The following is a 13,600-nucleotide window of genomic DNA, read 5'->3' on the forward strand; positions in this document are numbered from 1 at the left end:
TATACAGGCTCCTCTTCTGATACAGCTCTCTGCTATGGTCTGGGAAAGCAGTAGAAGATGGTTCAAGAACTTGGGCCCCTGCACTCGTGTGGGAGGCCAGGAAGAAGCTCCTGGCTCCTGGCTTCGGATCAGTGCAGCTCAGGCCATTGCAGTCATTTGGGAAGTGAACGAGCTGATGGAAGATCTCTCTCTCTCTCTCTCTCTCTCTCTCTCTCTGCATCTCCCTCTCTGTCTCTGTAAACTCTGCCTTTCAAATAAATAAATCAATCAATCTTTTATACAAAAAAGAACACTAAAAAGTTAAAATTTGGCCATCTTGGGATAACAGGATTACAGACAACTCTTAATTTCTTTTTCTTGCTTTTCTATTTAATTCCCTAGTTTTTCTACCATGAAGCTATGTAACTTTTATAATCATAAAAGAATAAAGAAAAAATTCTAAAGTCCTTATTGGTGATACCACGTTTTCCATCTGAGAACAAATGGAAAACAAGGAGATTCAAAAGCTACCAATACTTGTTCATCTACCAACAGCCTCTGTGTTGATCGAGACAGTGCAGGACACACCCTTGTGTCTGTTGTTTCTAATGCAGCCAGGAACAACGAAAGAGAAAAGAGAAGATTTGAGTTTATCTCTTGCTTCCTCATGAATGCACCACAGGAAGGCATGATTTGTATGTTTACTGCAATAAATTTAGCTAATGTTGAAGAGCTATTCCTTTCAATAAAAGCAGTCTTAATCAATTAAATAGAGGCGGTGCGGCTTGGCCGTTCTGGTTAAAATTCAGGAGTGCTACAGTGAGACTTATTACGCATGTGCCCATAGTTCAGGGAGCATGACAGGAACTGACAGATTACTTAAAAATACACATACTCTGTCTCTCACACAAATCTCATCCTTTAAAAAGGCATTTGAGTATGGCTGAATCCTAAGTCTCAGTGTTTTCTTGGAGAAGACAACGGGGTTTATGGAGACACAGAGATCACTGCAGCAGTTCCTGTCTGACTGAAGGTGACAACTCTTTCACATCCTGAGCTGTGACGATGCTTATTTCCCCCAGAAAGCAGTAAGGAACCCCTCTCCCCTAAGCAAAAGCAGAGCCAAACATTACTATCGTCACCAGCAACAAGGCAGATCCTCGCTCACCAGTTTTTGCAAGCATATTGATGAGGGGACACTTAATCATCTTTAAAAATTTTCTGTAAACGCGGTTTGCTTCTGTCTTAGCCCTTCCTTCTGTTAAGGAGAAAGGACTAGAGAATGAGGGCTGAATTGATGAGGGAAACTTCAGGAAACTCACAAAATCAGTTTGGGCAAAGAGAACATTAGTAAATATTTCACAATGCACATATATTAGCATTTTATCAAAAGGTGTATACTATGATCTAAATGTTTGTGCTCCCTCAAATTCACATGCTGAAATCCTAACCCCCAAGGTGATGGTATTTGTAGGTGGGGCCTTTGGGAAGTGATTAGGCCATGAGGGTAGAGCTCTCACGAATGGGATTCATGCCTTTGTAAAAGAGGTCCAGAGAGCTGCTTTGCCCCTTCCACAGTGTGGGGACACAGCTATAAGGTGTCATCTATGAACCAGAAAGTAGACTCTCAGGACTGGCATTGTGGCATTGTAAGTAAGGCTGTCACTGTGGTGCCGGCATCCCATATGGGCACCAGTTCGAGTCCTCGCTGCTCCACGTCTGATCCACTTCTCTGCTACTGGCCTGGGAAACAGCAGAAAATGGCCCAAGTGCTTGGGCCCTTACCATTCATGTTGGAGACCCGGATGAAGCTCCTGGCTCTGGCTTTCGCCTGGCTCAGCCCCAGGCTATTGTAGCCAACTGGGGAGTGAATCAGTGGATGGAAAAGTCACTTTCTCACTAACTCTGAGATGAATGAATAAATAATTAAATATTTTTTTTTTAAAAAAAGGAAAGAAAGCATGCACTCAACTAACAACAAAAGTTGGTACCTTGAACTTGAAGTTCCCAGCCTCCAGCAAAGGGGAGATTAAGTTTCCAATGTTTATAAGCTACTCAGCCTGTTGAATTTTATTATAGATTGAACAGACTAAGACAATGTGTAACAGTTTATCTGTCTTAAAATCAAGTGCAATAAAAGCACTCCACTGTAATGAATCTTACATGTCCACAGCAAGAAAGGCAAAAATGTGAAATGATTGCCTGAATCACTGAGGTAAAAAACAAAAGCAAACAAACAACAAAACTGCCACAGGAACTTCTCTGGGTAATTCAAATGAAAGTTGAGAAGCAACTCCTATCCTGAAATTATTCAAACTGATGCCTCAATTTTCTGGTGTTTTCCAAAAATTCAACTATAGGATCAAAAAGAAACCATGGATTTCATACTCTCTGCTCTCTGGAAGGACATAGCCAAACCACTTCCCCAAAAATGAGACACTATATTATTTCTTAAGGCGTCTCCTCTTGGAGATTTCCCACTGGGTGATGAATCAGGTAGAAAACAGCAAAACAGTGAAAACACAAAGATATTTTTCTCCTTTTAAAATATTGGCTCTGGATGAGCAAATTGCTTATAAGGGCTTGTAAATCTATGATCTTCTATTTCTTAAAAATTACAGTGTTATAGCCTAATCAAAACAATTTGGGGTGTTATATTTGGAGCATGCTTGATAATTTTTGTTAAATGATAATTCTCAGCGGTGAAAATGATAAACGTTGCAAAAATATTTGTTTTTCCCCCATGGTTTCAATTGCCCTAAGTTCCATGAGACACAAGTAGATAGAGGGGAAAAGAGGGCTAAGTCTGTGACAGGTGGAATCAATGTAGTGATACTATGTGCTGGGGAGAAACTTGTGCCCATCCTTACAAAGTTGCCAGTATGTACAAGAGTACTTCAAAAAGTTTGCAGAAAATGGACAATGTAAGTTTATTTTGGTGCAAAAATTTGAAATTCATGCATAATTTATTTTACAATGTGTATCTTCCATGAACTTTTTGAGGATGCCTTACTTACAAGCCATTCACTACTAATGAATCTTTACAGTCCAATGTATGAGAGGCAAGGAAACAGAATAATGAAATTATTCATTGTTTTCTGATTTATTTTGCCTATAGTTTCCTTTTTTTCCTTAGGCCTGGACAATTCACCAGCCAAGGAAATATGTATATGCCTTTTTAAAAGATTTATGATGGTTTAACATAAATTGCCATGAAGAGTTATGATCCAATTTCCATTCCCCAAACCCCACATCCATTAGAAAGAGGTATATAATAAAAGGAACTTCCTCACTTTAATCTTTTGGCTTTGCTTTCCAATCAGTACAGCAATATCTGTCTGATCACTAGACAGTGGTTGCTTGGAGTACCATGTGAAAAATGGTCCAGAAGCCACTCCCAGTACAGCCTGAGAGGGTGACTTGTTTGTCAAGTATTATCTGTTGTGCCCACCAATTGCTCAAAAAGAGAAAAGGAGAAAGGAAACACAAACATTGTATATTGGTTATTCAAAATGCACTTTTTATTCACTTTGACACAGATAATTTTTTACAGTTGAAAGAAAATATCTGATACACAATTTTGAGATTTTTTTTAGCAGCACCTGCAACAAGAGGATCGTGGAGTACCTCAGGATAAAGTAGAGATGGCTGAGGCAGGCACAAATTAACCTGAAATTCATCAATGCATTGAAGACGTATGGAATCTGAGGCCCCCTGAAAGTTAGCCTATACATGACAATAAACTAAATAAATATTCTGTGTGATGTTTTAATGGACCATTGAAAAACAGTGTGATTCTAATTAGAAATATATTTTTCCAAAAATCTAGGGCTCATTAAAAAAAACACCTATTGAAAATATTGCACTGCACATTCTAGGGCATACAGTCCATTTCTAAACCTATATGCACAGTTCCTGGTACTCACAGATTTCAGCCTTTGGTGTTTTTCAGTGTCACTCAAACTACATGTCAGCATGGACTGTGTTTTTCATTTAATGTTAAGTGCTTTCGTTAAGATATTGTGTAGTGATTTGGCAGAAAAAATTGGTATGGCTAAGAGGAAAGGGGCTTCAGTTGACTTGCCAATAAAATTAACACTTATGTTGGATGGACAGGATGCCTATGAATCGGATACCCATATTTATGTTTTACTCAAATGACTACATGCCACTCTAGTAGAGACGAGTACTTTCGTGAGTTGGAGTTTTTTGTGAAGGCCTGAGATCTACAGATACAAACTATTATAAGCAGAGTGCAAGTAGAAAGAGAAGGCCCCAGGTCTCATGCACTTAAAATAATTAGCATATAACAGTTCTGACGTACAGATTTTCATCCTAACATGATAGTAGCAAAATGATCATCGAACTTGGAAACCAGTGTGGCTGGCTATAGGCATAGGCAGGATAGGAACCGATACTTAAGAGCTGTGGGATCCCAGTTCTGGCATCAAAGTTAATTGGACATTGGGTAAGGACTATATCTTAATTGGAAATATTGAAAATGACAGGGTTGAAATACTGTCCTACTCTTGTCTATGTGGCCAAAAAGTCCCAGAGCTCTTAAAGCACATAAGGTCCCACACGTAAGGCTGATTCCACATGTGGCTACAATGGAGAGTTCTAGGCTGTATTCCTGTAAAAGCTCCCACCCCTCCCTGGCCTAGGTCTCTTTCTGGGATAATTTCTGTCATTCACTACCTTGGGCCATTATTTTTATTACAGATGTTTTTTTTAAAAATACATATTACAAACTATGCAGGACAAACAGATCAACCAACAAGAACCTGACTACATGTTCATGACATAGTATATAACTGCCAGTCATGATAATCAAAAATTGTCACACCATTTTTAAAATTTTAAGATGGTTTCTTTAGGATGTTCACATAAGGGTACATAAAGATTATTCAGAGCTTAAGAATTTCTCCTGCCACAGAGCAAAAGCAAAAGCAAAAGAGCTACATAGCTGCTATTAAAGGCAGATCACAGAATGGTTTGAGAATTGTTACAGTCCCTCTCCATTGTCTTAGGTGTTATCATCAGATAAATCTACCCATAACATGGCACTCACAAAGTTTATAGATTCATAAAATTTAGAGATGAAAGGGATCTTATATTAAACAGATTGCCAAGACAGAAATTATTTTCATGGTCTTTTAATAGATGGTCATCCACCAAATAGTTTCACTAGAAGGGAGCTCACTTATTAAGGCAGTCCATTCCACTGCTGGACAACTCTACTTATGAGAAATTTATTCTAACACAGGGTTACAATCTGCTCTTTTGTCACTTTCAGTGTCCTAGTTTGGCCAGCTGAAACATACGATGCAACATACAGAAGTCAGGTCCTTCTTCTGTGATAAATATTTGTGTTAAGGAACCTTGTGAGAAAAGCCCACAGTCCTCTAGTCTTGTCAGAAACCTTCTCCACTAGTCCAGCCAAAGGATCATCTACATTATGAGCATAAAACACTGCACCCAAAGCCATATACTAAGCAGCATTGCTAAATTGATAAGAGGTTGTCAGAGAAGCAACATCTCTATGCAGCGAAAGTATAGACTTATGAAGTAAAAGACCAACTATTTATTTGGAGGGGTGATTGGCATATGTAAGCACAATCCACTCACTAGTATCCTATGACTTCAAACACAAGGAGTAAATCAATTTCCAGTGTCATTAGAGCATCTCTTAAGTGAGATAGTATTTTTTAACAAGCCTCAGATGGAAGCAAACCGTACATAAGGATTTAAACAAGTAAGGGTACATTATTTGCTTTTTTGCATTGCTAATCATGATAACCTCTTAAAATTCAGAATCAAGAACATGGGTTTACTTTGCTATTTTTATAATGACACAACTCAGAGTCTCATATTTTTCCCTTTGGCAGAAATGTCAGAAACTGCTTGGCAAGAGTCTGATGGTGATATTTGTTAGTTGCTTAATGAATTGCTTTAAGGGATAGCTGTAGCTCTTTAACTCCTTCATGCGGCTGGGTTCTAGGTTTAAACTGTGATTTCAAAAAAATGTTTAAATTTCTCAGGACTAAAACTTTCTAAAATGTCCTGAGATACACAAGAAGGGGAAACAGCAGACATCACGCAAATACACTTGGCTCGATAAAGCATTAAAAAAAATCACTCTACGACTTCAATTTGAAAGGCTCTGTTTCACAACCAGAACCTTGTATCTTACCTTCTTGTGTGTGTGTGTGTGTGCACCCTTAGAGGGGCCCAGTTATTCTTGCACTGCTGACTGACCAATTTGGGGCACGTTTTTAAAAGGCTCCCTACTTTTAACAGCATGAAGATCCTGCTTTGGAGCCACTATTCAAGTCAATGGTGTGACCTAACATGCAATGCTCCAGCTGCTCCTCTACAGCCAACACCTGCCTGACAGCTTCTTCAAAGGCCACTGTCACATTAGTATCATCTTTGGCACTCGTTTCTAGATAAGGGTAATCCCCATTCTCCATGCACCAAGCTTGTGCCTCCTCAGTAGTCACTTGCCTATCCTCTTTGTCTACTTTGTTACCCAGAACTACAAAGGGAAAGTGCTCAGGGTCCTTCACATCTGCATAGTAGATGAATTCTTTCTGCCAGTTTCCGAGGTTCTCGAAGCTCTGCCGGTCATCCACACTGAAGGTCAAGAGGCAGCAGTCTGCTCCCCTGTAGAAGGGTGTCCTAAGACTCTTGAAACGTTCCTGCCCCGCAGTGTCCCAGATCTGGAGGGTTACAAAGCGTCCATCTACCTCTAGATCTCGGTTTAAGAACTCTACCCCTATGGTGTGAAAAGCCTGGGAGTCAAATTTATTGGTTACATAACGGTTCATAAGTGAACTTTTCCCAACTCCACCATCACCCAGGAGAATGACCTTTAAGAGCAGGGATTTCCCACTCATTGTTACAGCACCAGACGGGGAGGAGTTTGTAACCAAGAGAACCTGAAAAGAAAAGGTAGGAGGGAAACCAGTTAAACCTGAAATTGAAACCAATTCCATAGCAAACTTCTCTAACAAGGCCTTTTAATTTAACTTCTCTTCATTCATTCTCATTAATTGATACAGTACAGCTGGAGGAATAACATTCTTTTCACAAGAGGAATAGGTCTTGTTTCACTGCCATTTCTTGCCTGTGTTAGGAAGATGGCTGAATGCCATGAGTAAATGGACTAGTAGGTGGTCCTGTGATTTTGTTCAGTTCTGACCTTATTCTATGGGACAGAGCTCAGAAGATGAATGCCACTGAAATGAATGACTATATTAGCTTCCTCTTTGGCCAGTTCTAAATAAGAGGCAAGTAGCGTGAAACTGATTGGGGATTTGAATTCTGTTCCCAATAGGCCCCAGAATTCTTGAGGAGATAAGGTGTGAAAGCTGGGTACTTGATTCTGTCTGTAGAGGTCTGGGCCAGAATTTGACTGGGACCCAGAATTTGGAAGAACGTAAAAGAGCAACTTTCTTCAAGCATTTATCCCATTATACTTGCACTGATAGGCACAACCTCATAAGTGCAGGGTTTTCCATAATATTTTCTGCACGGAATAGTGTCATTTGGTGATAACAATAACAGCTCTCATTAAGGGAGAACATCTTGACTAGCTTATTAGGTTCTAACTCTATAAGAGCAACAAAAGACATGTGCTGTAAGATCTAAAGTGCTGAGAATTAGACAGTACTCTTCTTTTTAGCTCTGTAACATGTTTATACATGCATTTGAAAACAAAATCAGATGTTTACTGACCAACTAAACACCTTTTGCTATATTGTTAGGTATTTCACACATGGTCCATTTTGGGAACTTATTAGTGATTATGTTAACCAGGTGATTTTTATGCAAGATATTCAAAGGGATAAAACCCAGTAAAAATCAGTAATCGAAGGAATACATGCAAAAGAGCTAGAGCTTCTGGAAGCAAGCATATTTGAAATGTACTACTAAAATTCTTTCAGAATACATGTGTGCTATATATTTTTTGAAATATTCATTTTTAAGAGAAGAAATTTATATCTATAATTCATTTTGCGCCCCCATGAAATACTCACCTAGTTGGATTTTTGTCACAATATTTCTTTTTTCCTATCGTTTTATTCTTTCTGTTTAAGGTTCTAAAAAAAGAATGGCAAATATTATCTTTTAGAATCTATAATGAAACAAAGTTAAGGCTATATATAAAAATGCATTCATGTCAGGAAAGAAAACCCAGAGTACCCTCAAGTTACCTGCAGAGGATGCTTTCCACAAATACACCTGAGTTCCAAATGCTACGAAAATTTAACATGAGCAAAGTAATTTTATTGCAAGGACTTTAACTTGTCCTAATTTGAGGGTGCTCCATAGGATTCTTTCTTAGCTTTATATTGTCTCTCTATTGAATCTTCCACTCCAAGTAAAAGTAAATCAAATAAAGTATAGGGTATTCACAGTAGATGATATTCAGGAAAGGGGAAGCACAGAGGAATCAAAGATACATTGAAATCTTAAGACAGAGATGAAACTCCTTCCTTTTATACTTATCAACATGCCCATCTCCAAGAAATTAGTAGCACATGTACCCATCTTCTCTTGATGTTCTCTCTGAAATTGTTGATTCCACATGATGAAAAGAAGAACAAATTATATTTGTGGGCTTCTTATTTGCACTATATTCTCTTGGCTAATTATTTTGTTCATTAATTTACACCAGCTGACTTGAACACAGCTTTTAGTATTTGGCTGGCCTTAAACACTTCTTCATTTAATATCATAGTTAATTATGGCAAGATTCTTATCTAAGCAGCATAAAAAGTACTAATCTAAAAAGTTCCTAGATCTATTGAATACTATTTCTTATTGAGGAATAAAGAGTCCTTAAAAATTAATTTTCTGCTGCTTAATAATCTCACATCTTTTTTTCAAATATAGGTAAAGTACATAATAAGGGATTCGTGAAATATCCAAATCAGTAATTAGGAATTTATTTTATTTTATTTATTTGAAAGGTAGATTTAAAAACAGAGAAACAGACAGAGATAGAGAGGTCAGTCTTCCATCCACCTGTTCACCTCGCAAAAGGCTGCAACAACCAGGACTGGGCCAGGCTGAAGCTAGGAGCCAGCAGGTTCCTCTGGGTCCTCCAAACGGGTTTTAGGGGTCCAAGGACTTGGGTCATGTTCCACCACTCCCTTAGGTGCAATAGCATGGAGCCAGATCAGAAGTAGAACAGCCAGGATTCTAACTGGTGCCCATATGGAATGCTGGGCCACAAGTGATAGTTTTACCCACTATGCCACAACGCTAGCCCCAGTAATTATGAATTTAAATACTATCTCCTAAATTGATAGCTTTGTCCTTTTTGACCTATGTCTACTGCACAGAATTCTCAAGTTTCCTACAATTACTAATTTTTGTCCTCTTTATTTTCCTGCTCTCAAGTTGCTATCTTTCGAGCCAGCTCAAGTAACAAGCATTTCTTTAAGTGAAATGAAACGGCATCAGCACATTTGTTTATTATTTATACTGGTCTGTATAATTTTATAGGGTAGAACTCTTGAACTCTCATTTCTCAAAGTATCAGAAGGAAGTATCAGGGTGATGTCCTTTAGTACATATTTAAATTTAAATTTACAAACTTGAGCACAACGCTGATGGCTAGTATTAAGTGTCCATGCCAAATGAGCTTCCTTAAGTTCCTAGTGAACAGGTGTTCATATCATTAAATGACTCATTAACACTACTTTCCTGGGCTGTGAATAAACTCAATAGATGGGTCAAGGACTGAGTGAATATAGAAACCAAATGCTCAGCCCCAGGAATAATGAGGAAGTATTATTAACCATCCGAGATAATGCTGCAGTTGCTTGTACCTTACCTATTTGGTCATGTGTGCACATATCTTCTGGGTACACAGACTCTATGCCAGGGAAATAGGAGGAAAAGCAGTGTGGCTCAGTGCCAAGAGCACTGGGCTGGCAGCAATCAGGACACTAGGATCTTCATCATTGCTACAACATTCATTTATTCTATGAACTTAGGCAAGTATTTTAATCTTTCTCTGCTTCAGTATCTTCCTATATAAAAATAGAGTTGATAATACCTGCCCTACTTAACTCACAGGATGTGCAGGAGAATGAATAACTTATGAAGTTTGCAAAGGTTTGTAAGCATTTCTTGAAAATTTCAATGTGAAATTTTTGTTCCTTCAGCTGATATACCTCCTTTCATTTTGTGATGGGAGCCTTGGGACTCTGTGTTGACCCTTCTCTGAAAGGGCCTGTCCATGGGGGGATAACAATTTTTCCTTTTCTTTTTCTTCCATACCCGAGAACACCTTGTTTCCCAACATTCTCGACCACCTGCAATATGGCACACAATCTCAACATTGGAGGACCCTTAAAGGTGTTCTGGTCCAATCCTGTTATTGATTTTTGAGAAAACACTTGATTGCCTTTTGTGTGCTATATCTTTACTAAGGTGACTTTCCACTCTCCTCTGAGTCTCCAACTCCCATTTGTTTGCTAGAAGTAGAAATTAATACACCTTAGGCTTGTCTCCTTGCCTTTAGCCACTAAATCCTGCCTATTTTTCCTTGAAATGTGTTTTTTTCCCTAGTCCTCTCCTATCATTCTCATTTTGGTCCACATCTCCTCGCATCTAATCTATTTTGAAAGCTTCCTCGCTCTTCTCTTCCCAATTCTGGTTTCTCTCTACCCAATCTATTTTGCAAAGCTTCATCATTTGAACACACACTGGGTGTAGATACTCTTGGAAATGCATAAATGTTTAAGGCAAGGCCTTGCCCTCAGTAAGTTTACAAATTCATGTATAAGCTTAAGATCTCATGGTTTCCAGTCTAAATCTTATCATCAAACTGCAGCATTTTGCTAAAAATTCTTTTTTCTAAGTGTATCTTTCCTTCACAACCAATTTTAAATCCTGGATAGTAAAGGCCCTGTTTGCAGACATCATTGAAACCCTTGCAGCACACAGCACCAGGATCCTCCATAGAGATAATCAATACATATTTGCTGTATGAATTAACTGATTAGGTAGGAGCCCAGAATTAATGCTTCTGAATTGATGCCAAAATACAACAGATCCAAAGTCTATGAAATTTCCAAATACTATTATCCAATAAGGTAACGAAAGCATAGATATTATGAACTTATCTGGCTCAGTTTCCAGATGGACTTAACAGGAATTCCACCTGTTGAAAGTCAGTAGAAATGCTCCCATTTCCCTCTTCCTCTCCTCAGCTTCTAAAACTAAATATATATGTTTTTAATTCATACCAAAAACAAGAGCAGAATAATGACCTCTGCTTCATGTTTTTAGTGGGTTCTGGCATCCCCACTATCATTCCTCATTGTTTGAAAGCAGGGTGATGTCCTTTAGTACATATTTAAATTTAAAAGGGCTAGCACAATAGAAAAGCAAATGAAACAATTTTTCCTTCCCCAGAATATCTAACATTTATTCCAAACCTTAAAAGAAGGTAGTATTAAGCAGGTAAAACAGTTATTTAATAACTCTGAATTTTAACAGAAAAGCCACATTCCTTAAATATCCTTTATGGGTCCCACATCAGGCTAGGGTTTGAACCAATTTTTTTGTTTGTTTGTTTTGACTCCATTCATAAGAGGATCCAACTTTAACTGAGTCAAACATCTAAGAGATACAATTCTTCTTTCTTACCACCTCCAGATTAACAAGCACTCTTGGAGGATAGTTTAGTCACACTCCCCACCCCCGACCCCCACCAGTAGTGATCTCAATCTTGGACAATCAGGTGAATTAGGAATCTACATAACCAATATTCCCCAGCTCTTTGTTCTTCAACACACTTGAAACCTTTGGAATCTGCTGTGTCTGCACCCACACAAGCTTATTAAAATTATTGTATTTAGTTGTGGATGTTTGGAGGTGGGTGTGGAGGTGGGCGGAGGAGGCAGTACAAAGAAGAGAAGGAGGTTGAACTTTGAAAATAGTACATTTTAGTGCTATAATGGAGAGAAGAGAGGCAGAAAAGCGGATTGGCAACGTTAGTTCGGTTGCCATGGGGTGGAAAGATGCTCACAATCAGTAGTGCAGACTGTCTGGGAGCAGCTCTTTAGAGGAAATATACCGTGGGGCTGGATGAGGAGAGAGCAACGGGGGAGGGCTAAGCAGTGGATAAGAGCAGTCCTGATGGAAGTCTAGAGGGGAGGAGCCATGGTTGGAACTGTGGGGAAAGCCCATCTTGGGATGACACACAGGTTGGGGCTACTCCACTCACTGTTGAATCTTAGCACAATATTTGGAAACACTGGATTGGAGAACTGAGCATGGCTTTCTTTAATCTTATGTAACAACCAACACAAATAAGAAATGATTGGCTCTTTGAAACCCTCTAACTTCAATGGTGTAGATTGTTTCCAGTACAACCTGATGCTCAGTGGTGGTGGTAGTGGTGGTGGTGGTAGTGGGTGTTCCAGAGCTAGGAAGCCCTCAGACGCCTTGGATTTATTTTGCGGAGCTAACAAGTAATCAGCGACATCCACGCTGAGTCCAAACGCCACAGCTGTCACGCCACTAAAATGCTATTCCCACATTCACGCCCACATTTATAATCCTATATACAACCGGAAGCGTCCAATGTGGAACTTCACTCCTCGAAACGAAAGCTCTGGGGCTATGAGTCCAGATACCAGTCTAGATACCAGTTTGGCACTGTCCCCAGGCCACTTCTTCCTGAGTAGACAGCCTGGAGACAAATAGGTAGGTAAGGTTTGGACGGCATTAAGCAAGAGGAGCACAGGGAAAAGAAGCTTTCAACAGAGGCCAGGAATGCTGGCATCTCTATGACAGGGGTCCTGTTAGCCTTGGGGACTCAGAAAGTGAGGTGCGACGCACAGTGCCAACTACCTCAGAGCTAGGTTCTCTCACCTCACCCCTACCTCTTAGAGCGAGTCAGCTGTGGCGCATGCGCAGTGAGCCACACCCGCTCCCCACGGAGCTCTGCGCCTCTCTGCCGGGCTTTGGCAGCCGCTCGGGATTACTCAGCAACGCCCCCCTCCACCATCACGTACCCCCACCTCCGACCCCGGCAGCGCCTAGGCCCCCTTCCCGAGGTGCGAGTGGTCCCGGGAATCACCTAGCCCTCGCTCTCTCCCTCTCTCCTCAGGCCTCCCACCTCCTGGCCTCCCGGGTCCGCCAGCTCCTCCTAGCCCCTCTTCCTGCCCACACGCTGGTACCTTACTCAACACAATGGGAAGGAGACAGAAGAGGGCCGCGGGGTGCCAGGCAGGTCGGGGCTGCGTGCCGGGAGTCAGGCTCCTCAGCGACACCGTCACCGCTTCTGCTGCCGCCTCGTCCTCAATGGGGCAGCAAGTGCTGCTTGGACCTCGGTGGCCTGACAGCTGCCGCTCGCGCCCGCTGCTGCCGCCGCGCAGCGTCTCGCGCCCGCGCCCGCCAGGGGAGGGGGCGGGGCCCGCACCGCCTCCTTGTGCCCCTTTCTTGGCGCTGGAGACCCGTTGTGGCCGCCTCCCGCCCTCGCTTGAGCAGAGCGTTCCCTGGCTCGCTCGCTCTTCTTTCATGCTCACTGGCCAACCCCGCCCTCCCCTGTCCCTTTTCCCCTCCCCTAGCCGATTAGTAGGTACAGTGACAA

At 40.8% G+C, this 13,600-nt stretch overlaps 1 protein-coding gene across 2 annotated transcripts; it reads right to left on the minus strand.

Moving 5' to 3' along the window:
- Positions 1-3,499: 3,499 nt before the first annotated feature.
- RAB9B (RAB9B, member RAS oncogene family) lies at positions 3,500-13,335 on the minus strand. Of its 2 annotated transcripts, none has more exons than XM_062183350.1 (3): positions 13,193-13,335; positions 8,022-8,084; positions 3,500-6,920 (listed from the first exon to the last, which is right to left on the minus strand). In XM_062183350.1, the coding sequence occupies exon 3, from the start codon at positions 6,876-6,878 to the stop codon at positions 6,273-6,275; it is 606 nt and encodes a 201-aa protein (XP_062039334.1). In that variant the 5' UTR covers positions 6,879-6,920; positions 8,022-8,084; positions 13,193-13,335; the 3' UTR covers positions 3,500-6,272. The 2 variants fall into 2 exon arrangements, with proteins under 2 accessions (XP_062039334.1, XP_062039333.1); XM_062183349.1 differs by having other exon boundaries at positions 13,188-13,335.
- Between the last annotated feature and the right edge of the window lie 265 nt (positions 13,336-13,600).

This window comes from Lepus europaeus, chromosome X (assembly GCF_033115175.1).
Source record: "Lepus europaeus isolate LE1 chromosome X, mLepTim1.pri, whole genome shotgun sequence".
Lineage (NCBI taxonomy): Eukaryota > Metazoa > Chordata > Mammalia > Lagomorpha > Leporidae > Lepus > Lepus europaeus.